Source organism: Rhincodon typus, chromosome 1, assembly GCF_021869965.1.
Source record: "Rhincodon typus isolate 14 chromosome 1, sRhiTyp1.1, whole genome shotgun sequence".
Lineage (NCBI taxonomy): Eukaryota > Metazoa > Chordata > Chondrichthyes > Orectolobiformes > Rhincodontidae > Rhincodon > Rhincodon typus.
Genome location: NC_063332.1, coordinates 66,557,341 through 66,585,113, shown reverse-complemented (window position 1 = coordinate 66,585,113; position 27,773 = coordinate 66,557,341). Strand labels below are relative to the sequence as shown.

At 42.5% G+C, this 27,773-nt stretch overlaps 1 protein-coding gene across 2 annotated transcripts in view; it reads right to left on the bottom strand.

Annotated features, from left to right (window-relative positions):
• The window catches only part of cwc27 (CWC27 spliceosome associated cyclophilin), a 233,026-nt gene that overhangs the window by 200,585 nt on the left and 4,668 nt on the right, over positions 1 to 27,773 (bottom strand). For both annotated transcript variants that reach the window (XM_048597217.1, XM_048597212.1), the window contains exons 2-5: positions 16,075 to 16,171; positions 12,959 to 13,071; positions 12,381 to 12,524; positions 7,313 to 7,411 (exon numbers count right to left, since the gene is read on the bottom strand). In XM_048597217.1, the coding sequence (XP_048453174.1) occupies positions 7,313 to 7,411; positions 12,381 to 12,524; positions 12,959 to 13,071; positions 16,075 to 16,171 (453 nt within the window). The remainder of the gene's footprint in view (positions 1 to 7,312; positions 7,412 to 12,380; positions 12,525 to 12,958; positions 13,072 to 16,074; positions 16,172 to 27,773) is intronic.

Below are 27,773 nucleotides of genomic sequence, written 5' to 3'. Positions count from 1 at the left end.
AGGGTCTAGGCCCGAAACGTCAGCTTTCCTGCTCCTCTGATGCTGCTTGGCCTGCTGTGTTCATCTAGCTCTACACCTGGTTATCTCAGATTCTCCAGCATCTGCAGTTCCTACTATCTCTGGTTGGAATAATACGATAGGTATAACAGTTACATGATGAGGGTCTAACTAAAGTAACAAGTAATCCAAAAGTGTACAAACTAATGTAGGTAGAGAGATTGTAACAAGTTATCAAGGGGATGGTGTCAAAACAGCACAGTAAGGAAGACTTTACAAACACAGAACAGTACGGTGGGGTTACATGTTGCACGCCATGAACCCAAGATCACGATTGAGGCAGTCTTCATGGGTACGGAACTGCGCTATCAGTTTCTGCTCAGCAATTCTGCGTAGTTGTGTATCTGGAAGGCCGCCTTTGGAGGACACTTACCTGAAGATCGGAGGCTGAATTTCCTTGACCGCTCAAGTGTTCCCTGACTGGAGGGAACACTCCTGCCTGGCAATTGTTGCGCAGTGTCCATTCAGCCGTTGTCATAGCGTCTGCATTGTCTCACTGAAATACCATGCCTCAGGGCATCATTTCCTGCAGTATTTGAGGTAACTGGCCAAGTCACATGAGTACCTATCGTGGGTGGTGTCCCACATATCTTATATCTGTGTTGGCGATCTGGCACGTCTTGCAGATATCTCTTTTGAGGTTTGGCAGCTGTTTGAAGGTGAGAAGTGGAGGCACAGGGATGGCCCTGGCGAGACACCCGTCAGCATCGATAACATGTTGAAGACTGCAAAGAACATGATGTAGTTTCTCCACTCTGGGGAAGTACAGGACAACGAAGGGTACTCGTCAGTTTTGTTACGTGTCAGTCTTCTGAGGAGGTCGTTGCAGTTTTCACTGTGGCACGTCAGAACTGGTGGTCGATGAGTTGAGCATTGTATTCTTACGAGGGCGCCTTTCAGCGTCTGTAGGTGTCTGTCGCATTCCTCCTCGTCTGAGCTGATCCCCTATGTATGCAGGGCTTGTCCATAGGGAATGCCTTCTTTAACATGTTTAGGGTGGAAGCTAGAGAAGTGAAGGATCATGAGGTTTTCCGTGAGCTTGCAGTAGAGTGATGTACTGAAGTGTCCGCCCTTGTTGGAGATGCGCGTGTCCAAGAATGAGATTAATTCTGCAGAGTAGTCCATGGTAAGTCTGATGGTGGGATGGAACTTGTTGATATTGTCATGTGATCGTTTCAGTGGTTCTTCACCATGAGGTCCAAAGGAAGAAACTGTCAATGATGTATCTGGTGCAGAGCATTGCTTGAAGGTCCTGTGCAGCAAAGAAGTTGTGCTTGAACTTGTGCGTGAAAATGGCAGCATGTTGGTCCCCAAGGCTGTTCCATGCGGCTAGATGAAGAGCTGGTTGAAGGTGAAGACGTTGTGGACGAGGATGAAGTAGACAAGTTGTAGAATGGCGTCTGGAAATAGACAGTTGTTGATGTTGAGTGCTGAGGCTGTTGCAGCAATGCCATCGCCATGGGAGCTGCTGGTAAAAAGAGTGCCGAAATATCCATTGTGACAAGGAACATTCCTGGTTCGACTGGTCCATGGGTGCTGAATTTCTGTAAGAAGTTTGTATTGTCGTGACAGAAGCTGGGTGTTCCTTGTACAATGGGTTTTAAGATGCCCTTGATATAGCCAGAGAGGTTCTCATACAGGGTCCCATTGCCTGATAATGATGGGACATCCAGGCATGCTGGCTTTGTGTATCTTTAGAAAACAGTAAAAATCTCCTCTGCGAGAAGTACCTGGGAATGAGAGCGCATAGGATACTCTGGATCAAAGGTCTTGATCAGTCTGTTCAGTTGACGAGTGCATTCTTTGGTTGGGTCGGCAAGTAGTTGTCTGTAGTGTTCCCGGGTGTTCAGTAGTTGGGAAGCTTCTTTGCAGCAGTCAAAGAACAAAAGAGAAATACAGCACAGGAACAGGCCCTTTGGCCCTCTAAGCCTGTGCTGATCATCATGCCCTAACTAGTCTAAGAAACAAACCTTCTGCCCTTATTCGGTCCATATCCCTTTATTCCCTCCCTATTCATGTAACAATCTCGATGCCTCTTACATGTCGCCAACGTGCCTGCTTCCACCACCTCTTCTGGCAGTGCGTTCAACACTCCTACCACTTTCTGCATGAAAAACATCTCTCTTAAACTTTCCACCTTTCACTTGAACCTGTGCCCTCTTGTAACTGAAACTTCAACCCTGGGAAAAGGCCTCTGACTATCCACCCTATCTATGCCTCTCAATTTTGTAGGCTTCTATCAGGTCTCCTCCTCTCAGCCACCACCTTTCCAGTGAAAACAATCCTAGTCTTTTTAACCTTTCCTCATAGCCAATGCCCCAAAGACCAGGCAACATCCTGGTGAACCTTCTCTGTACTCTTTCCAAAGCTTCCACATCCTTCTGATAGTGTAGTGATCAAAACTGCACATAATATTCCAAATGCAGCCTAACAAGGGTTTTATATAGCTGCAATATGGTTTACCAAATCTTGTACTCCATGGCCCAGCTGATGAAAGCAAGTATGTCATATGCCTTCTCACTCACCTTGGCTACCTGTGTTGCCACTTTAGGGAACTGTGGACCTGCACGCCCAGATCCATCTGAATGTTAATGTCCCTAAGGGTTCTGCCACTTACAGTATAATTCACATCTAAATTTGATCCTCCAAAATGTATCACCTTGCATTTGTCTGGATTAAACTCCATCTGTGATTTCTGTGACCAAGTCGCCAATCTATCTATATCTTGTTGTATCCTTTCACAATCAATCATCGGCAATATCAGCAACTCCACGAATCTTCATGTCATCTGCAAACTTACTAATCAGACCACCCACATTTCCTCCAGATCAAATTATATATACACTACAAACAACAGAGGACCTAAAACTGATCCCTGTGGAACACCACTAGTCTCCATTCTGAAAAACACCCTTCCACCGCTACCCACTGTCTTCTATAACCAGACCAGTTTTGTATCCATCTAGCCAGCCCACCCCGAATCCCATGTGATTTTAGTTTTTGTACCAAGCTGTCATGTGGGATTTTATCAAGTGCCTTACTAAAGTCCATATAAACTACATCCACAGCTCTTCCCTCATCAATTATCTTTGTCACCTCTTCAAAAAATTCAATCAGGTTGGTGAGACATGACCTTCCCATACAAAACCTGCCCGTCACTAATTAGCCCATTTTCTTCCAAATGTGCATATATCTTGTCCCTCAGTATTTTCTCCAAGAGCTTCCCACCACAGACGTCAGGCTCACCTGCTTATAATTTCCTGGATTATCCCTGCTTCCTTTCTTAAACAAGGGAATAATATTGGCTAATCTCCAATCCTCTGGAACCGCGCCTGTAGTCAAAGAAGATGTGAAAATATCTGCTAATACCCTATTTCTTCGCTTGCCTCTTGCAGAAACTGGGGACTCGTCTACCTTAATGCAATTCTATTCTATTCCATTCTGTATGACGATGGCTCCTCCTTTGTCTGCTGGTTTGACAATGATGTCGCAGTTGGTCTTGAGAGCATTGATGGCGTTGCATTGTGCTTAGATAACGTTCTGCACTACCTTGTGGTCACGGCTGATGAATCTGGTATTGACGCATCTCTTGTCGACTTAAGCCTAGAGCAGCAGCCTTCTGGAGGGGTCCGATTTAACTCTTTCTTCTTTGGTTGCTGCACAGTGGATCTCTCAGTCGACTGTTCCAGTTCGTTGATTGTTTCAATGCGCTCACTGCTGACATCTTGGGGTTTATGGTAGAATTCGCACAGCCTCATTTTCCTGATAAATCCCTGTGTGTCTGCCATGAGACCAGGGGGTCCATTTTGGTAGTGAGGAAGAAATTTGGCTCTCGGCTGAGTGCTTCAATTTCATCGAATTGCAAGCTGCTACACAAGCATCCCCCACGACGACAGCATCACTGCAACAGACTCAACACTCAACACCAACAATTGCCAATTTCCAGACGTCATTCTGCACCTCATCCACTTCATCTTTGACCACAACGTCTTTACCTTTGACAACCAGCTCTTCATCCAGTACAAGGAACAGCTATTAGGGATCAAATTTGCGCCCCAATATGCCAGCATTTTCATGTACAAGTTTGAGCAAGACTTCTTTGCTGCACAGGACCTCCAACCAATGCTGTACACGAGATAGATCAACGACATTTTCTTTCTTTGGATTCACGGCGAGGAATCACTGAAACGATTACAAGACGATATCAACAAGTTTCATCCCACCAGACTTACCATGGACTACTCTTCAGAATCACTCTCATTCTTGGACACATGCATCTCCATCAAGGACGGACACCTCGGTACATCACTCTATTGCGAGCTCATGGATAACCTCACAATGCTGCGCTTCTCTAGCTTCCACCCTAAATACGTTAAAGAAGCCATCCCCATGGACAAGCCTCGCATATACATACATCTGCTTAGATGAGGAGGAATGAGACGTACATAATTACCTCCTAAGACGACAGACATGGGACATGGGACATGGGACATGACTGATAAGAGTACCCTTTGTTGTCCAGTACTTCCCTGGAGCAGAGAAACTGTACCATGTTCTTCATAGCCTTCAACATGTCATCGATGATGACGGAAATCTCGCTAGAGCCATCCCTATGCCGCCACTTCTCTCCTTCAACCAAATGCCAAACATCAAATAGACCATCGTTCACAGCAAACTACCCAGTCTTCAAGAGAACAGCGGCCACAACACTGCTACAGCAACATCTGCAAGACATGCCAGATCATCAACATGGATACAACACACGTGGGAACACCATCCACCACGTACGTGGTAAGTACTCACATGACTCAGTCAATGTTGTGTACCTCATACGCTGCAGGAAAGGATGCCTTGAGGCATGGTATATTGACAAGACCATGTAAACACTACCACAACAGATGAACAGACATCATGCAACAATCACCAGACAGGAGTGTTCCCTTCCAGACAGGGAACACTTCAACAGTCAAGGACATTCAGCCTCTGATCTTCAGGTAAGCGTCCTCCAAGGCGGCCTTCCAAATACGCAACAACGCAGAATTGTGAGCAGAAACTGATTTGCCAAATTCCATTCCCATGAATGTGGCCTTAGCCGTCATCTGAGATTCATGGCATGCTATGCGTAACTCCACGATATTGTTCTGTGTTTGTTAAATCTTCCCTACTGTTCTGTTTTGACACCATCACCTTGGTAACTTGTTATGACATCTCTACCTTCATAAGTTTGTACACGTTTGGATTACTTGTTACTTTAGTTAGACATTCCTCATGCAACTCTTATACCAAAGATTATAGAATCCCTACAGTGTGGAAACAGGCTCTCCGGCCCAACAAGTCCACACCGACCTTCAGAGTATCCCACCCAGACCCATCCCCCTATAACCCACCTAATCTACACATCCCTGAACACTACGGGCAATTTAGCATGGCCAATCCACCTTGCCTGCACATCTTTGGACTGTGGTAGAAAACCGGAGCACCCAGAGGAAACCCGCACAGACACGGGGAGAATGTGCAAACTCCACACAGTCGCCCAAGGGCGAAATCGAACCTGGGTCCCTTGCGCTGTGAGGCAGCAGTGCTAACCACTGAGCTACCGTGCCGCCCCAAACCTATCATGTTATTCCAACCATTTGGTTTGTCACTAGTGCCATCTTATTTTTGATTTTTTTTGTAGTTACCTCTCTGCCTTAATTTGATCATAAGTCATCCCTTCACTTGCTACTCAACTATTGACACTTTACTCACACCGTTTGACACTTTTGATCACCTGCAAAGACTTGTTATTCAGCCTGTTGAGACTCCACTCACACCATTTGTACTATCACTTGACACTCGATTACCTAGAATTATTTCGCAATGATCTCTCCGCGTATAAATTCTGTGCTTGTGCGCCTACCCTCCATTTCACTGACAAAGGAGCAGCACTCCAAAAGCTTGTCATACGAAATAAGTCTGTTGGACAATAACCTGGTGTCGTATGACTTCTGACTAAACAAAATACCTCACCAGACCTCTGGTCCCAGCACTGTTCAGGTGAGGTTTATTAATCAGAAACTGAACTGGGCCAGCTATATAAATACTGTGCCTACAAAAGCAAGTCAAAGAATCTGAATTCTCAGGCCCATCTTCTGATTCTCCAACACCTGCCCAGGATCAACAAGACACAAGTCAGGAGTATGATGGAATACCTTGTATTTGTCTGGGTGAGTGCAGTTACAATACACAAGAAACTCAACAAAATCCAGCATAAAGCAGTTGATTTGATCAGCACCTCATCCAGCACCTTAAACATTCACTCCCTGAACTGCCAACATGCCATGGCAGCATTGTGTACCATCTACAACATGTACTGCAGCAACTCACCCAAGATTCTGCTGATAGCACCTTAAACTCGTGAAGGTTACCACCTGGGAGGGCAAGGGTAAGAGGTATATGGAACTATCACCACCTGCAAGTTTCCTTACACACCATTATGATTTGAAACTGCATCACCACTGTCTCCAGGTCAAAATCTTTGAAGTGCCTTTCTGACAGCATTGTGGGAGCACCCAGACCAGATAGGCAGGGGTTCAAGATGTAACTCACCATCACCTTCTCAAGGATAATTAGGAACAGGAAACAAATGCTGGCCTTACCACCAACAACCACTTCACATGAAACAATTTTCAAAAGTTTCTCTCTAAATGCTCCAGGATTACAAAAGGAGTATAAGCAATGGACCACAATACGACTGAAGCAATGAAGTAGGTAGGCCAGCAACTAATTGAAAGTGATAGTATCTCAGTAGCAGTATGAAAAGTTGTCTTGCATCTAGGCAGGCAACTCAGCAAACAAAACTAAACAGAAGGTCCTGGCAAGTGGAGCAGGTTTAATACATAGATCTCTTGCTACTCGTCAAACACAGGTGCAGGTGTGGAGGTGCAAATGATATCATTGAAAGCATTTTTATGGAGTCAGGATAAGTATAATGTATTTACTCTTGTAAGAAGATGGAAAATGCACTGCTAGCCACCTTCCTTCAAAAGGTTAAGTAGTGTAGTTACAATTGACAAAAGGACTTCAGCTCAGTTGATTATTGGTAACAAAACATTATGGCATAAATTTATACCTTCACAGCACAACGTAAATATAACAGACAAATTCTAAAAGCTGCAGCCAAAAATGTGGTTCTAACCTAATGGTTACAGATTTCATATTTAAATTTGGCAACATAAAACATAATAAAACATAAATTTTACTTTGCTCATCTCACCTCTGTAGACTTGATCTTATGAGGGCTGATTGGGCGCTCGTCTTTATCAATTTCTACTTCCGCTAGTCTTAATATATTATAAATAGTATCACCAGTCACCTGTGGGGAAAAAAATCCATATTAATCTTCCCACATATACAAATTGATAGTCTTATTACACACTTATTCTGCAACAGACCATAGAATAAATTGAGTTGTGTAGACCAGTCAAAACTGTTAAAGGCTTGAACATGATCTACATTACTATTAAATTCAGTTATAAAAAACATACACAAATGAAATAGGAGATAACAAGGTGTAGAGCTGGATGAACACAGCAGGCCAAGCAGCATCAGAGGAGCAGGAAGGCTGACTTTTCGGGCCTAGACCCTTCTAATGAAATATATTTTTTTATAATATTAGCGTTGTTCATTTGTTATTCTAGTAAAAGGAGAACTAGAACTTAAAATTTGAGGACCATGATTGGAAACAATACGATAAAGATATTGTAGCAGGGACTAAGCAATGGGAATTGGTGGAGCCACACAGGAACTCAGAACAGGGAATGTGCAATTGACATTGCAGTGTAGAAGGAAACATGGAACGGCAAAGTTCTCTCAGAGTAGGTCTAAAATGAAGGAAAATCATATATCTCCCTTCCCTGACAAGTTTTTAAAAAAATCTCCACGATAGAAAGAGAAAGTTAAGTATAAGAGGAGGAAAATAAATAACAACTGAAGTAACAGGCAGGAGAGGCAAGGACCCTGTAATTTACTGTGAACAACTGCAAAAATGTTTCACTACCTGAAAATTTTGCATACCTACAATACAGACATCCTAGCTTCAGCTACAAAGCAATTCAAGAGATAAATCAATAATTGCGGCATAAGCAAAGACACATGAACTGAGTAACAGAAACTTATGGAGAGGTGGTAGCATCGTAGTATTGCCACTGAAATTAATCCAAGGGACCCGTGTTTGAATCCCACCATGGCAGATGACGGAATTTAAAGTCCAGATCTTTACTGAATTCAAATTCTAATCATGACTATGAAAATTTGGACAGTTATTCTAAAAAGCATTTGGTTCTTCACTGTCCTTTAGGAAAGGAAAACTGCTGTCCTTACCTGAACTGAGTTACATGTGAATCCAGAAGTGCAGCAACTGGTTGACTCTTAACCTCCCTCTATAAACCCTAAAAAACATGCCCCAGCTAAGTTTTGAGAAAGCTCTTTGGAAAACCAGCAACAAGTGAGAAAAGGTGATTCTCAGAACTAACCAGGAACTGGTTTTGAATGGTTTATAATGAAAATGAAATAATAATAATAATGTCAAACAACTTAAAACTAGCTCCTAGTAAAGCAATATCTTTTCTTGCTGTAGGCAAAGAATGAAATGCTTTGGTGGTCACAGCACTGATGGCAGAAGGCTATGACATGAGGAACAGGCCTACTTGGAGGCTGAAGAGCAAAGGAGATGATAAGGGAAAGTACAGTACAGCAATGTTGATAATAAAGTGTCAGGCAGTAATCCTGACCTTTCTAATGATGGGGTGGCTAGCTCCCAATTAACTTGCCATGCTCATGTGAGATGAAGCTTGGAGGGACCAATACCAAAGTACACATGGCCTTTAATACAGTTAGGTCCACATTTTGGGCCATATTTTCCGGTCAGTGGCAGTCTCATGCAAATTTGCCATTTTTAATGTAGAGAAGGAAGCTCTGCTCTGGCCTCTTTCCGGTCAAAATACAGCAGAATATTTCAATTCTCACAGTTCTTTTGTAACTTAGCATGATCACAGGAAGGCAAATCAGGCCCCCTTTTCACAGTGGTCAACTGCTGTATTTTGAAATTGAATGGTCCTGACAGCCTCCTTGACAGTTGCTGTCAAAGTGTAAGCATATAAAGTGTGATATTTGGGTATCGGATGGGTTGGCATCTGAGAAAAGGGGCACGAATGTCAAGTGGCAGATTGACAGATGAGTTAAGGGTGGAGTGCCAGGTAATAAAATGTCAGCTCAGTTGGAGGCAGGGTGCCAACTTGATCAAGTGTCAAGGTGGGGGGACAAGGCAAGTGCTTATAGTGAGTCAGGGAGTGGGTAAGGTGGGTGTCGGGTCTGACACAGGGTGGGGGGGGTGGAGAGAAAGAGAGGGAAAGAGAAAATCAGGTTGATGCAGCAACAGAAGAGGGAGGGTTAAGTCCATCTTGCTTACTTTATCAGATTTTAGAGCTTAGATATATTTGGTAACCAATTTGGTAATCACCGAATTGCCTTGCCATTCACATTTTTGGTGATTTTAAACTTATGTTTTAAAAACCCACAAGCCTTTCGGTAACTTTTTTATTTGCTATCCATTTGACCAATTTTCTCCTCTTCTTTCAAGTATAGGTATGAACGACAAGCTAGCATTTCACAGAAGGAGCAATGGAGTTTTAAAGAGTCAGCAGATTTTGATGTTTTATGAACTGCAGTTGGGAGGCAAATTGATTAGTTTTTCCCCTCCATGGTAAAAATGGTTCACAGTCAGGGAAGAATGGTGGGAGCAAATGGGTGAGCAGTAGATGCTCAATTGGAAGCAAAAGGTAGGAAGGAAAATAAACATCAGCAGAAATTGCTGGAAAAGTTCAGCTGGTCTGGCAGCATCAGTGGACAGAAATCAGTTAATATTTCAGGTCGAGTGACCCTTCCTCAGAACTGAGTTTGCTCTTGCTGCCCTCTGTGCTTTCTCCAAGTGATGCTCAACATAGAGGAGTACTGATTCATCAGACAAGAGTGGATGTTGCATGATAATTAGCAAGAAGTTTCCTTGTTCATATTTAACATGAAGCCAAGGAGTCGACAGTCAATGCTTAGAATTCCCAGGGCAACTCCCTGCCGACTATATTCCACTATGCTGCCACCTCTGCTGGGTCTGTCCTGCTGGTGCAACAGGACATATCTAGGGATAGTGATAGTGGTGCCCGGGACATTGTTATTATTTAATGTTTCTGCAGTTTGAACCAAAGAGGTTGAGATGTAGAAGCCTTTAAAAGGGATTCCACATAGCTCAAAAGTTAGTTTCCATCTGTAACCAGGAACCAACTTGTGAAGTACGCGCAGGACAGCACGCCCAGCTCCTCTTTCTAGCTCCAAGTACGTTTGCAGATGACACTAAGATTGGTGGAGTAGCAGATAGTGAAGGGGACTGTCGGAGAATGCAGCAGAATATAGATAGATTGGAGAGTTGGGCGGAGAAATGGCAGATGGAGTTCAATCCAGGCAAATGCGAGGTGACGCATTTTGGAAGATCCAATTCAAGAGCGAACTATACGGTAAATGGAAAAGCCCTGGGGAAAATTGATGCACACAGAGATCTGGGTGTTCAGGTCCATTGTACCCTGAAGGTGGCAACGCAGGCAGATAGAGTGGTCAAGAAGGCATACAGCATGCTTTCATTCATCAGACAGGGTATTGAGTACAAGAGTTGGCAGGTCATGTTACAGTTGTATAGGACTTTGGTTCGACCACATTTGGAATACTGCGTACAGTTCTGGTCACCACATTACCAAAAGGATGTGGATGCTTTGGAGAGGGTGCAGAGGAGGTTCACCAGGACGTTGCCTGGTATGGAGGGCGCTAGCTATGAAGAGAGGATGAGTAGATTAGGATTATTTACATTAGAAAGACGGAGGTTGAGGGCGGACCTGATTGAGGTCTACAAAATCATGAGAGGTATAGACAGGGTGGATAGCAAGAAGCTTCTTCCCCAGAGTGGGGGACTCAATTACTAGGGGTCACAATTTCAAGGCGACAGGGGAAAAGTTTAAGGGAGATATGCGTGGAAAGTTCTTTACGCAGAGGGTGGTGGGCGCCTGGAACACGTTGCCAGCAGAGGTGGTAGAGGCAGGCACGATAGCATTATTTAAGATGTATCTAGACAGATACATGAATGGGCAGGGAGCAGAGGGATACAGATCCTTGGAAAATAAGCGACAGGTTTAGATAGAGGATCTGGATCAGTGCAGGCTTGGAGGGCCGAATGGCCTGTTCCTGTGCTGTAATTTTCTTTGTTCTTTGTATGTTAAGTAATAAGGAATAACACCCTGGTATTTGAAAGTTAATTTCTCATGAAAGGCCTAATACAGGCATTTGAAGTGCAAGTTGAATAAACAGAAGCAATTTCCAGGTGGCAAGCCGGGAAAAAAAAAAAGGGGGAAAGCAATGCATAAGAACTGCTAATTACTGGACATAGGTCTTGAAGCCAAACAAGGAGATTTGCTTCCGTTTTTTAAAAAAATAGGGTGAGTCTGCTTGCCAGGAACAGGACATGAAAACCAACGTAAACTAATTTAATCTTCTTCCAGCTCTAACAGTAAGAAACACTGCACTTCCAGCCTTAACCACATTAAAGTAGCTTATTGTCAAAAAAAAAATAAGCATTTAAGCATTTTAAAGAAAGATTGGATTACAGGAAAAAACAATATTTGAAAAACTATTATCAGCTCTGATGCCAGTCGTGTATGAAGGTGGCAGACGGGAATGGAGGTAAAACAACAATAGTTGAAGGAATGGAACTTAAGGACAAGAGACAACGTTAAACGTATCAATATAGGAATTCCATCAAAATGTTAACACAGGACGTATATCTTGTTAAGAATTACAGACAAGTTGTAACACAGTAAGAGTTAACGTGCACACAAAGCATATGCTCTGTGTTAACACGTGATTGTTTCCAAATAGTAACTGTTAATGTGAGTCTTGCCCTTGGACGTGTGTGGCACGGTGGCACAATGGTTAGCCTTGCTGCCTCACAGCGCCAGGGTCCCAGGTTTGATTCCATCCTCAAATGACTTGTCTGTTTGGAGTTTGCACATTCTCCCCGTTTCTGTGTGGGTTCCCTCCGGATGCTCCAGTTTCCTCCCACAGCCCAAAGATGTGCAGGCTAGGTGGATTAGCCATGGGGAGTGCAGGGTTATTAGGGTGAGATGCTCTTCAGAGGGTCGGTGTGGACTCAATGGGCCAAATGGTCTGCTTCCACACTGTAGGGATTCTAGGAGTCTATGATAAAACTGAAATACAACAACATTTTGTTATCTTCATACTCTAACCTTTCCAAAGATGGTATGTTTGTTATTGAGTTCATCCGCAGGACCCAATGTAAAGAAAAACTGACTGCCATTATCATGAGGTCCAGCATTCGCCATTGCAACCAATCCTCTTCTATTAAAACGTAAACGAGAATGAAATTCATCCTGCAAGTTTAAACAATAAAGGGAAACTCAAATCAGAGCTCTATGTTGGACAGAAAACATCAAATTCAAAATAACCAAATGCAGAAAATTCAGACATGTTCCATTTTCATACACTCTGCATATAAACCCACAATCAAGATTTGTCTCACATGTACAGATCCTAGTCTGATAATAACTCTACCGAGTTACTCGATGGGAACACTATTACAAGTGGCCATAGCGCACATAGACTGGTCAGCAACAGTCAGTCTAACATCAACGACACCTCCAACCCACCCCTTACTGAAAAGCAAAATGAAGGCAGAAGCCAAATAAAGAAAAGCTTCCTTAGTCATAGCAATCTGAGAACAGTATCAAACAGAGTACAAACATCACGGAATTTATCCCAACATTAATCAGGGCAGTGAGAAAATTAAAGAAAAAAAAAATCAGACCTTAAATGGCTTCCCATATATTGATTCACCACCAGTTCCGCTTCTTGTTGGATCGCCTCCTTGCACAATAAAGCCAGGTACAACCCTGTGAAATATTGTATTATCATAATAACCTGATTGGAATAAAAAAAAAGTTCATGATCAGAAGGACTAATTTACAAATTTGCAGTAAGTTTCAATCATTTGTTTTTTTTTAAACTCTTATCCAAATGATCATTGCCATATGTGGGATACACAAAAATCAACAAGATCACAATTAACAAAAAGCTTAAAACGCAAATCAATTCTCCTCAGTTCTTGAATTTGCAACAGCAGGCTGTTCATTATAGACAAAGGCAAGTTTACTTTCTTTAGGATTCAATTCTGTTAGATACAATTCTGCTCCCTACTATACTGCTTATACACTCACGGCTGTGTGGTCAAATTCTCCATTTACAAGTTTGCTGCCGACATCACCTTTGTAGGTCGGATCTCAAACAACCACAAGACAGAATACCGGAAAGAGATGGCGTGCTTAGCGGCATGGCGTAAAGCCGACAATCCCTCCAACTTCAGCAAAATGACGAAGCTGGTCACGGACTTCAGGCAGCAGAGTGGAGGGCACGCCGCTGTTTTCATCAATAATGCAGAGATGGAGATGGTCAAGAACATCAAACTCCTGGAGTGATGATCACCAACAATCTGTCCTGGTCCACCCACATGTGAAGGTCAAGAAAGCACAACAACGCCTCTACTTCCTCAGGATGCTAATGAAATTTGACATGTCCACAAGGTCTCTTACCAATTTTTATAGATCCACCATAGAAAGCATTCTATCTGGATGCATCACAACGTGGTTTGGCAACTGCTCTTCCCAAGACTGTAAGGAACTACAGAGAGTCAAGAACATAGCCCAGTTCACTGTGCAAACCAGCCTTCCATTCGCTGACTCCATCTATACTTCCTGCTGCCTTGGGAAAGCAACCACCATAATCAAAGGCACTTCCACCCTGATTATACTTTCTTCCACCCTCTCCCATCAGGCAGAAGATATAAAAGTTTGAATACACATACGAATAGATTCAAAAACAGCTTCTTCCCCGCTGTTATCAGACTTCTGGACGGGCCTCTCCAATGTTAATTCTGATTTCTCTTTCTCACTCTGCACCTTCTCTGCGGCTATAACACTGTAGTCTGCACTCTGTACAGTACAATCTCCCTGTATCGCGCACAAAACACTTTTCAATGTATCTCGGTACATGTGACAATAATATAATCAATCAATTATGGATGTTCAAGTGTTGGCCTAGCCAGTGATACCAGCATGCCATGAACCAACCAAATAATGATTTGATCAACTGATGTTTTCTTGGTGAAGTAATAGAGTGACTGGATGAAGGTAGTGTAGTTAATGCTATGTATATGAACTTTAAAAGCAATTTACGAAAGTAACATACATTAGGCCAGTTAGTAAAATTGATGACCTTGAGATAAAAGGTGCAGGAACAACAGAAGTAGTGAGGCTATAGAAAACAAACACTTGTGGTAAATGACTGATATTTGGAGTGAAGTAAGGGATACAGTGGTGTTCCTCAGGGTTTAGTATTAGAACAATTGCTGATTTTGATATGCATTAATTACTTGGACATAGGAGTACAGGATAGTTTTCAAATCTGTACCTGATGCCCAATTGTAAGTGTTAATAAACAATCGGTAAAATAATAATTAACTTCATGCTGACATAACAGATTGATGGAAAGATAAACACATAACCATGATATTTAGCACAGTAAAGTGAGAGGTATTATATTTTTATAGGAAAGGTGCAGAAAGATGATAGCAGCTAAATGGTACAATTTTAAAGGACACATAATAACAGAATACTTGTTCACAAATATTTGAAGGTTTCAGGTCAGACTACCAAAAGCAGTTAGTAAGATGTATTAGGATTTTGGGTTTCATAAATACAGGAAGTTATACTAAGTTGAGTCGCAGAGGTCCACAGCACAGAAAAAGGCCCCCTGCCCAGTGAGTCTGCGCTGATCAAAAACAACACCTAAGTGTTCTAATCCCATTTTCTAGCCCATAGCCTCTTATGCTTTGGAATAATCTTTAAAAAAAGTTCAGCACTAGCTGCAGTGTTCAATTCTGGCACAAAACTTTAGGAAACATGTGAAGTCTTTGGACTATGTATAGAAGAGATTTAATGGTATGAATCAAAGGATAAGGGATTACTAGTGAAGTGGGTAGGCTGGAGAAGTGTTAAGTTTGTCTATTTAAAGCAGAGAAGACTCAGAATAGATTGTAATAAGAGGCATTTACAATCATAAAAGGTCAGTTGTGATAGTACTTATTTATTGTGATAGGCTTGATGGGCTGAATGCTCTACTGCTGTTCCTACATTGCTACTATAGCATAAACAGAGCTATTTCCAATGCCTGAATAACAAGGTAATCAATGGGAATATGTATTGCAGGCCACAATCAGGTTAGCAATTATCTTGTTAAGTCATGTAACTGGTTGAATGGATTTAATAGCCCACTCCCAGTTCAAATGTTTATATGAATGGTCAATAACCAGAGAACAGTCTTGTATGACTAGCAAAAGAGCCAGGAGTGAAATAAGTGAAAATACTCTTTTACCCAACCAACAGTAATGATTTGGAATGGACATCCTGATTAGTGATGGTCACAAATACCGCAGTAGCATTCAAAATGGGATTACATAAACACTTTAAAGGAAAAAAGAATGCAAAGAATATGGGCTAAAGCAAGGGAGAGGGACAAACTCAACTGTCTTTGAAAGAACTAGCATAGATTTAACAAACCAAAACCTTCAGTGCTGTACTATTCTGACAGCAAAACATATTTTGCAGCTACAAAACTATGCTATATTTGTACAATCAGAACTGTTTCACAAAATGTCTGAGAGATGATGAACAACTGCAAAAAAGTCGCATTATCAGTAAGTGTCATCAGGGTTATAAAAATCAGCACCAGCTGTATCCTGATTTCAATTTCAACAAATCCTCAGCAATGCATGGCTTATCTAATTAGAATGAACATTGTCTTCACTTTACCAAATAGGGTCGGAGAATGTTCCCCTCGTCGATAAATTTTGCAATTTTTGAAAAATACCTTCTAAGCAGAGTTGGATAAAGTTTCTGCATGCTTTTGGTGCCTCTTTTGACCATAACTCTATATCAATGTCACCAGCTGTGGTCTTCAAAAGGACCTAGAAAATAAAACTCCACAGAATTACATGGTCTATACTCCAATTTATAAACATTTTATTGTATACCAACATGTCACATCATCTGTTAGGCAGATCACTCTTTGGTACTTAGGATTATTATTGAATCAATAGCAACATTTTTATACAATTTTCTTCTTAGTTCATCTTCCATGAACAATTAGTAAACTAACTAACACTTCATAGTTACCCAATGATCCTGATTGAATGTATTACCCAGTACTTTGCATTCAGCAGTAATGTCATTCACCACCAATTAAGCATACAGTTGCCGACCCACTTTTCATGAGCTCTTGAGCATTGAATTAGGATTCAGAGAGATCATTCGGGCATTGTATCCTCTAAAGGGGATTTGTGGCATGAGTGGATAAACCACAGCATAGTTCCTCAAACAGACTGAAGGATCCTCATTGAAAGATGGAGACTCAAAACCAGGAAGTAAAAGTTAGAATTCTTACGTCATAATAAGCACACAGAAAGCGAAATAGAGAAAAAGATAGACGATGTTGAGAGAATGATAAATGACAAGGTGGAAGAATATATTAAATATAAAAATGTTAAGCCACCAACAATATTAAATAATTAAATTCTGAAAAACTAAGTACTAAGCTTAAACTTCCAGTGTCAGAAAGGTTGCATGGCATACACAGGACAGTACATCACAGGACCTTTGGCCCACCATGTCTGTGCCGACCACGATGCCATTCTTAACTAATCCCATCTGCCTACTCATGGTCTATATCCCTCTATTCCCTGTCTGTTCCTCAATCCGTCTAAATGCCTCTTAAACTTTGCTAGTGTATACGCTTCTACCAAGTCTCCTGCCAGTGTGTTCCAGGCCCTGCCACCCTTGACGTAAAAAACTTTCCTCATACATCTCCCTTTAACTTCTCCCCTCTCACCTTAAACCCATGCCCCCTAATATTTGACATTGTGAAATGTGAAAAAGACAGCGACTATCCACCCTATCCATCCCTCACATAATTTTATATATTTCTATCAGGTTGCACCTCAGCCTCCAAAGCTCTAACGAAAACAATCCAAATTTGTTCAACTTCTCCTATAACTGATACACTTTAATCCAGGCAACACCCTGGTAAACCTTTTGTGCACCCTCCCCAAAGCCTCCACAACCTTTGCATAGTGTGGAGACCAGAACTGCACACAATACTCCAAATGTGGCCTAACTAGAATCTTATACAGCTGCAACATGACTTGCCAACTTTTTTACTCAATGCCCTGACCAATGAAGGCAAGCATGCAATATACCTTCTTCACTTGTGTTGTCACTTTCAGGGAGCTATGGAATTGGACGCTGAGATTCCTCTGTATATCGACGCTCTGAAAGGTCCTGCCATTAACTATATACTTTCCTCTTGTTTTTCACCTCTCAAAATACATCACCTCGCACCTATCTGGATTAAGCTCCATCTGCTCCACAACCATTCACTTTCTCCTATGACCAAACCAATTTTGCATCCAATTTACCAGAGAACTGCAGATGCTGGAAATCAGAAACAAAATCAGAAATTTCTGGAAAAGCACAGCAAGTCTGGCAGCATCTTTGAAAAGAAAGCAGAGTTAACATTTCAGGTCCAGTGACCCTTTTCAGAACCAACTGTAGCAAGGCAAATGTTACTATATACGCTAGAGAAGGGGCAGGGGTAGGGAAGGGAAAAGGACTAAACAATACGTGGAGATGAAACCAAGAGAGAAAAAACAGTTGGGCAGACAGAGCAATGGGTAAAGATCAGCCTGGGAGAATGAATAGCTGCTAATGGGGACCATTAATGGCTGACAAGCGCATGTGGATGACAAGGCCTGGTGTGTGGGTTGGGATAAGGAGATAGGAGAAAGTGCTCAGGCCCTAAATTATTGAACTTGATATTGAGTCCAGAAGGGCTTCACTACAGCACAAATACCACATACGTTCGTCACGACTTGTTGTGGATCTCTGTCCCTTCCCTTGAATCAATGTTGACACAGAAAAGATTAACCTGTCTGTTGGCTAACAGCTTCAAATCAATAATGGCCATGTAAGTAGTGTATTGGTAAATTCTTGCACCCATGTAAACTCACAATAAAGCTATTGATTCTGTGATTCCAGCAGGGCGTCAAATTCAAAGTTTATCATTCATTACCCAACCAGCTTTCACTTTCAGAAAAATTCCGATATAGTTACTCCATCAGTAAGATTTGCTACACTAAGCAAAAGTCACAACTGCCAGAAGAGAAATAGCAACAGTGGAAAAAAATTAACACAGAAATTATTTTTTGCCATGCTACTCAACTCAAGATTTACAGAAAACTGAAATGTCAGGGTCCCAAAATGGAGCCATAATGTCTTGAAACAGTAACTCCTTTTTATTCATTCATGAGGGCGTCGCTGGCTAGGTGATATTTATTGCCTGTCCCTAAGTGTCTAGAGGGCAGTTAAGGGTCAATCACATTGCTGCAGGTCTGGAGTCACATGTAGGCCAGGCCAGATAAGGATGGCAGTTTCCCTGCCTACAGGACATTAGTGAACCAAATGCTTTTTTTTCTGACAATCAAACTTTTTTTAAATTGAATTCAAATGCCACCATTTGCTGTGGCGGGTTTCAAACCCAGGTCTCCAGAACATTACCTGGGTCTATGGATTAACAGTCCAGTGATAATACCACCAGGCCATTGCCTCCCCAGATTTTGTTCCCTCTGTTTCCTGTTCCACAGATGCTGCCAGATCTGATGAGACTGATTAACAATATATCACTTTTAAACAAAAAGTGTAGGAAGCCAGGGAAAGAGTTCAGGGTTGCGGTAGGGCAGAGAACTACAATTATAAATGATCAAAAATTCAGGATCATGTTGCTGAGCATTTCCATTCAGCATGCAAAGCACAATACACAGACGCATGTTATAAGATTAATACAGAGGCCTGTACTAATTATTTGAAGATATGAATACAAATCCTGCCACAGTACTTGGGGAACTTCAATTCACTTCATTACATACATCTGGAAAAAAGAAATAGGCTTCAAGAGTTTGCCAGATCTGCAAATTCAAATTGGGGGAAAGCAGAAGTTGAAATTTTCATTCCAGGATGGTGGTGTTATACAAGTCAAGCAAGGCAACCATGGAACAAGTGCAAAGTTTATTGGCTGTGCAATAGAAGGCCCTACCTTGGTGCCTGGGTAGAAGGCCTACCTTAGTACTGTGACACTAGTTGAAGCTTTTAGAGTCATAGCGTCATACAACATGGAAACAGATCCTTTGGTCCCAACAGTCCACGCCGATCATGCTCCCATCTAAATTAGTCCCACCTGCCTGCATTTGGCCCATATGTCGCCAAACCTTTCCTATTTATGAACTTATCCATATCTTTTAAATGTTGTAACTATATCACTTTCTCTGGCAGTTCATTCCACAAACTAACCACCCTTAAAAAAAAAGTCACCCCTTATGTCCTTTTTAAATCTTTCTCCTCTCACCTTAAAAATATACCCCTTTGTTTTGAACTCCCCTACCATAGGACAAAGGCCCTTAATATTCAGCTTATCTATGCCCCTCATGATTTTATTAATCTCTACAATGGTCATCCCTCAATCTCCTACGCTCCAGTGAAAAACATCTTAGCCAATCCAGCCTATTTTATAACTCAAACCCTCCATTCCAGGCAACATCCTGGTAAAACTTTTCCGAATCCTTTCCAATTTAAAAATCTACTTCCTAAAACAGGGTGAGCAGAACTGCACACAGTACTCCAGAAAAGGTCTCACCAACGCCCTGTACAACCTCAACATGACATCCCAACTCCAATACCCAAAGGTCTGAGCAACATAGGCAAGCATGCCAAACGCCTTCTTAACCAACCTGTCTATCTGCGACAAATTTCAAAGAATTATGTACATGAACCCCTGGCTCTGTCTGTTCTACAACACTACCAGGGGCCTACCATTAATTATACAAGTCTTGTCCTTGTTTGTTTTGCCAAAATGCAATACCTCGCATTTATCCACATTAAACTCCATCTGCCACTCCTCAGCCCATTGATCAAGATCTCTTTAAAGAAAATCAATAAAACAAAAAGATTCTACAGCTCTCAATCCTTCTCATGCCTCCACACAGACCCCACATCCTCCATGGCCTCCAAATACCCTTGCCAACCTATGACCACTTCCATGGCACTTCATAGCCCCTTTGTTGGCCTTCTGTTCATCACCCACAGACCTTCACTCACCTCTACAGTGAGAGCTGGCAGATTGCAGCATTGTCACAAGACTCATAATCCAGAGACACAGATTACCATTCTGAGGACATAGATCTGAACCCCATTACCGCAGAAGGAAAAATGTGAATTCAATCAATAAATCTACAATTAAAAGCTAGTCTGATAGTAATTGAAACAACTGTCATAAAAATGCTTTGATTCACGGATGTACACAAGGGAAGAAAACTCTGTTATTCTCACCTGGTCTGGACTACGTATGACTCCCTACACACAACAATGTTACTGACTCTCAAATGCTCTTTGAAATGGCCTAGCAAGCCACTTAGCTGTATCTAACCGCTATAAGTTTGAAAAAGGCATTGAAATTGAACAGAACACTGAACATCAACCCCGAAGCATCAGAAATGACAACATAACACAAAGCCCTATCAACCCTGCAAAGTCCTTTTCACTAACATCTGGGGGCTTGCGCCAAATATGGAAAGCCATCATGTAGACCAATTAAGGAACAGCCTTAAACTGACTGTAATGAATGATGCCATAAGAATGTTGAAGTTCCAGACACCACCAACATCTCTTAAGGTTAATGTTAACATGCAGGTTCAAAAAAAAATTTGGAAGGCAAATGCAATATTAGCATTCGTTTTGAGAAGACTAGAATACAAGAGCAGGCCCACATGTGACTCAAGACCCACAGCAATGTGGCTAACTCTTAAACTGCCCTCTGGGCGGTTAGGGATGGGCAATAAATGCTGGCCTAGTCAGTGACACCCTCATCTTGTGAACGAAGGAAAAAAAAAATGTACTGCCAAGGCTGTATAAGGCTCTGGTCAGACAGTATTTCGAATATTGAGAGCAGTTTTAGGCCAATTATCTAAGGAATGATGTGCTGGCATTGAAGGGGTCCAGAGGAGGTTCTCAAGAACGATCCCAGGAATTAATAACTTATCATATGAGAAGCGGTTGAGGGCTCTGGGTTTGTACTTGATGGAGTTTAGAAGAATGAGAGGGGATCTCACTGAAGCTGACAGAATACTGACTGGCCTGGATAGATTGGATGTCGTGAAAATATTTAAATTAGTAGGAAATACTAGGACCCGAGGGCACAGCCTTCAAGTGAAGGGATGACTCTTTAGAACTGAGAGGAGGAAGAATTTCTTCAGTCAGAGGGTGGTGAATCTGTGGAACTCATTGCCACAGAAGGCTGTAGAAGTCAAGTCAATAGAGTCAGTGTCAAACAGCACGGAATCAGATCCCAAGGTCCAACTTGTCCATACTGACCATGTTTCCCAAATTAAACTGGTCTCACTTGCCTCTGCTTGGCCCATATTCCTCTAAACCTTTCCTGTTCATGTACCTGTCCAAATGTCTTTTAAATGTTGTAACTGTATCAGCATCTACCACTTCCTCTGGCAGTTCATTCACATACAAACCACCCTCTGTGTCGAAAAAGTTACCCTTCAGGTCCCTTTTAAACCTTTCTTCTCTCACCTTAAAAATATACTTTTTAGTTTTGAAATCCCCTACCCTAGAGAAAAGACATTTGCCATTCACCTTATCGATGCCCCCTATGATTTCATAAACCTCTATACAGTCATGCCTCAACCTCCTGTTGAGCAATGTTTTCTTTTCAGAGGGTGGGGAATGCGAAAGGTAAATGAAAACAGAAAGCCCTGGAGACATTCAGCAGGTTCACAAGCATTTGTGGAGAGAGAAAGAGAATTAACATTGAGACCAATATGCCTCTTCTTCAGAAGAAACTGCAGTTTCTCTCTCCATAGACACTGCCAGACCCATTGAGTTTCTCCAGTACCATCTGTCTTCATTTCAGATCTCCAGCTTCCGCCGTACATTGCTATTATTTTAGGCTGAAGGTAAAGTCTGTTTAGATTTTAAATAAAGTCACAATCTTATGTTCATCTCCATGCGTTATTGCAATGAGAATAACAACAATGTGCGTTTATATATCAGTCCCTTTAACACAGGTCACAAGCATTCCAAGGCAAGTCATAGCCAAGAATTTAAAATCAAGCCATGTCAGGGCATGAGACCAAATGTCTTAAAAAGAGGTCAGATTTGCTCAGCATCATTTTTTTTGAGGGGTGGGGAGCGAGAGTGAGAAGTGTGTGTGACAGAGATAGATAGAGGGAAAGAGAAAGATAGATAGAGGGAAAGAGAAAGAGAGATAGAGACAGAGAGTAGGAGATTTAGAGAGGGAATTCATGACCTTAGAGCTAAATATGATAAAGGGAAGCCAATCAACCCATCAAACTCATTCTTTTTTAAGAGTTCCAGGATTTCAGCAATACAGCATCAAAGTAAGTTCTGATTCACACTACTATTCCCAGGAATCCACCCTGGATGCTCATCACTGTTTGTGCAAAAACATGCATAAATTTACTTTCTACCAATTTGTAGCCAAGCCTCCTTATCCTATTTACTTGACCTGGAATGTTCTTTTTATTTAGTGGTAATTATCATTGCTAGTTGTAAAAAATTACCTGCTTCACAGAGGCCCTTTAGGGAAGGACATGTGCCATCTTTGCCCAATCTGGCCTACGTGACCTCCAGACCCACAGCAATGTGGTTAACTCTTAACAGCCCTCTGAAAGAGACTACCCAGTCATTCAGTTCAAGGAAAATTAAGGACGTGCAACAAATGCCCACATTCCATGAAAGAATTAAAAAGTATTACGGAACTTTGGAATGACTGCATTCAGTCCGTGGTGCACACATCAGGGAGGTACACATGGAAACAAAAACAGAAATTGCTGAGAAACTTAGCAGGTCTGAAAGCATCTATGGAGAGAAAGCAGAGTTAATGTTTCAGAACCAGTGACACTTCTTCAGGTGCATACTATCTTTAGAAGAAGGCAGTGCACATTCCCGAAAAAAACCTGGGGCTGAAAGGGTTAAATTATCAGAACTGGTTGAATTATCCAGCCCTAGCTGTAGCCCTTTGCATTTAGAAAACTGAAATTTATTCTAATAAATATGGTGAAGATGCTTCAAAACAAATCGATAGGTCACTAAGAGAGAAACTATTTCCTCTGCTGGAAGGAGTGAGCGGGTCCAGGAGCACAATCTTAAAGTTACCACTGGATCATTCAGGAATCTCTTTGCCACACAAATGGAGGAGTAAATCTGGAACTCTTGCTCTTGAAAAGCCATTTCAGTCCATGTTGTTAAATTGAAACATTCAAAGCTGAGATTGAAATTTTTTAAAGGGTTATGTATAGATCATGGAATTCCTCTTTTCTCCTTAGGGTGTGCATCTGGGTCAAGGATGATTCGTTTCTACACCAGTTCAGTAGGTTGTCCCATATTTCTATGTTCCCTATAAAGAAGCACAAGTAGGCCATTCGGTCCTCAAAGCATCCTGTAACATTCAATAGGATCATGGCTGACCTCATTGTGGCCTCAATTCCACTTGCTTTCCATCACCTGTGATTCCCCAGTCAATAAAAAAAATCTGTCCCACTCAGCCTTAAATAAATTCAAATGACCCATCCCCCAATGCCTCAGGGAACAGCATTACACAAACTAACAACGCCCTGACAGAAACAATTTCTCTCATTTCATTAAGTGTTTTTCAGACAGAGATGGATAGGTTCTTGATTAGTAAGGGGATCACGGGTTACGGGGAGAAGGCAAGAGCATGGGTTTGAGAAGCATATCAGCCGTGATTGAATAGTGGAGTAGTCCCATGGGTTAAGTGGCCTAATTCTGCTCCTAATTCTTACAGTCCACCATTCAATAGAATCCTAGTCGATATTGGGATTCAACTCTATTTTCTCATCCACTTCCCATGTCTTAAACGAACATTGAGAGATGCAAAGAGAGAAGGGATAGTTGACCCAATGGCAGTAATCATAAGGAGTAGTGAGTTGGATGAGAAAAATAAACTTGCAAAATAAACTGCAATGGGCACAATCAATGGAAAGTCAACAAGTGAGTAAGGTGTGGCAGCTGGGATTGCTGCTCTTAAGGACACAGCCACAAATACATGATGGGTCGTTCAGAAGATGCCCAGGTAGGCACAGAGATAAACCAACGGTTTATCTATGAGGAAGTAAGCCTGGGACGGACAGACAATTAGAAAGTAGATGGAATGGAATCAGGATTTTAGAGGGCAATATCGTTGAGAGGGGAGAAACAAAACAAAACACAATGACAGAAAAGAGTGATTGAAATAAGGGCAAAGGGAAAAGCAAAATAAAAAGAGAAAAATATAGAAACAGAAGCAACGGGCTCAAATCAGGAAATCCAACCAAAACCCACAAGCAAAAGAACACAGGAAAATCTCAAGTTGCATAAGCTTAATTACATAATTATTAAAATCAACTTTATAACTAGGCCAAGATAACCAGAGCCAGGACTGAGAATATGCTCCTCCATTCAAAGTTCCACATTTGGATAAAACCTTAAACCAAGATACGGTCTACTTGTAATGGTGTGCAAAGATCTCAGGGAGAGTGTAATAATTGTTATGAGGTCAGCCAGGTGGACCTCAGAATAGGAGTTCACTGATTGGAACTGTTCCCTTAAATCAGGGTGCCCCTGGTTGACAGATCAAAAGAGGACTGTCTGAGTGACACTCAGAGCTGGCTCTGAGTGAAGTGGACCAGTGTCAAGAACTTCTCCGCATGTTTAAAACAAAAGGAGTGACTTGGTGATGGGATACCAGCCTCTGCGGAGTTATTTCAGTGGTGAGAAGGGTGGGATTTTAAACAAACTGTAAACCACTTTTCATAGCTAGATGAACACCCAATCCCTCACATAGAGGATTTTTACACAAAGTTGGTAGGGGACCTGTCCTTCACGAAGCTGGACAAGAACCATGCGTACTTGCATTTGTGGTTAGATGAAGATTCCCAGAAGTATGCTATAATTAATACCCATAAGGGTTTGTACCAATAAACAAGACTGCCATTTGGGGAATCATCAGCCTGTGCAATTTTTCAGTAGACCATGGGGAACATTTTGTCAGGTCTATTCCAGGTCACCATTTATCTAGATGACATGCTAATAACAGGTTAGACCATTTAGGAGCACTTAGAGAATTCATAGTCCTTACACTTTTCTCCTGGGTGAGCATTCGCCTTAGTATGGAAAATGTCTGTTGTAGACACCCCAAGTTACCGACTTGGGCTATAGAGTCAACAAGATCGGGTTACGTCCATTGGAAGTGAGGGTGATGAAATGTGCCCCGGCTCCACGTCTCTACTGGAGCTTAGGTCTTTCCTTGAGCTGGTGAATTATTATGGAAAGTTCACAAGTAACTTGGACTCCATTCTGGCACCTTTGCATCAGCTCTTCAAAAAAACAGTCAGCATTGGAAATGGTCGTGTACCCGATCCCTGGCTTTGGACTTCCCTATAAGTAGAAACATTCTCTACCTAAACAGAGATAGTAGGAACTGCAGATGCTGGAGAATCCGAGACAACAAGGTGCAGGGCTGGATGAACACAGCAGGCCAAGCAGCATCATAGGAGCAGAGAGGCTGACGTTTCGGGCCTAGACCCTTCATCAGAAAAGGGGGAGGGGAAGGGGGTTTTGAAATAAATAGGGAGAGAGTGGGAGGCGGATAGAAGAGAGGATAGGTGGAGAGGAAACAAACAGGTCGAAGAGGCGGGGATGGGGCCAGGAAAGGTGAGTGTAGGTAGGGAGTTAGGAAGGGGATAGGTCAGTCCAGGGAGGACGGACAGGTCAAGGGGGCGGGATGAGGTTGGTCGGTAGGAGATGGAGGTGCGGCTTGGGGTGGGAGGAGGGGATAGGTGGGAGGAAGAACAGGTTAGGGAGGCAGGGACGAGTTGGACTGGTTTTGGGATGCGGTGGGGGGAGGGGAGATTTTGAAACTTGTGAAATCTCCCTATTTATTTCAAAACCCCCTTCCCCTCCCCCTTTTCTGATGAAGGGTCTAGGCCCGAAACGTCAGCCTCTCTGCTCCTATGATGCTGCTTGGCCTGCTGTGTTCATCCAGCCCTCTACCTAAACAGATCTGGCATCTCAAGACTGGACATCAACGAAGTTCTGCAGGCTATCAACAGCATCAGAATTGTATTCCAACACATACTGCAATCTCACGGCCTGGCCTATGCCACACTCAACGATTTCCAGCTAGTCAGGGGATCAACCCTGGTTCAACGGAGATTGCAGGAGGGCATGTCAGGAGCAGTACCAGGCATATCAGAAGATGAGGTGCCAACTTGGTGAAGCTACTGAACAGGACTACTTGCACGTCAAAGAGCATAAGCAGTAAGTGATAGACAGAGCTAAGCGATTCCACAACCAATGGATCAGATCTATCTCTGTAATTCTGCCACATATAATCATAAATGGTGGCAGACAATCAAACAACTTACTGAAGAAGGCGGCTCCACAAATATCCCCATCCTTAATGATGGAAGAGCCCAGTACCTCAGTGCAAAAGATAACGTTGAAGCATTTGCTAAAATCTTCAGCCAGAAGTGCCGAGTGAATGATTTATCTCAGCCTCCTCCAGTGGTCCCCAGCATTACAGACAACAATCTTAAGTAAATTCAATTCACTCCATGTGATATCAAGGAAAAACTGGATACTGCAAAGGCTATGGAGACCCTGACAACAGTAATGAAGACTTATGCTCCAGAAATTGCCGCTCCCTAGCCGAGTTCTTCCAGTACAGTTCCAATACTGGTAACAAACCGACAATATGGAAAATTACTCAGGTATGTACTGTACAGAAAAGCAGGATAAATCCAACCCAGCCAATTACTGCCCCATCAGTCTACTCTCGATCATCAGTAAAGTGATGGGAAGTATCATCAATAGTACTATCAAGCAGCACCTACTTAGCAGACACCCAGACAACAAGGTGCAGGGCTGGATGAACACAGCAGGCCAAGCAGCATCATAGGAGCAGAAAGGCTGACGTTTCGGGCCTAGACCCTTCATCAGAAAAGGGGGAGGGGAAGGGGGTTCTGAAATAAATAGAGAGAGAGTGGGGGGCGGATAGAAGATGGATAGAGGAGAGGATAAGTGGAGAGGAAACAAACAGGTCGAAGAGGCGGGGATGGGGCCAGTAAAGGTGAGTGTAGGTGGGGAGTTAGGGAGGGGATAGGTCAGTCCAGGGAGGACGGACAGGTCAAGGGGGCGGGATGAGGTTGCGGCTTGAGGTGGGAGGAGGGGATAGGTGGGAGGAAGAACAGGTTAGGGAGGCGGGGATGAGCTTGACTGGTTTTGGGATGCGGTAGCGGGAGGGGAGATTTTAAAGCTTGTGAAATCCACATTGATACCATTGGGCTGCAGGCTTCACAAGCGGAATATGAGTTGCTGTTCCTGCAACCTTCGGGTGGCATCGTTGTGGCACTGCAGGAGGCCCAGGATGGACAT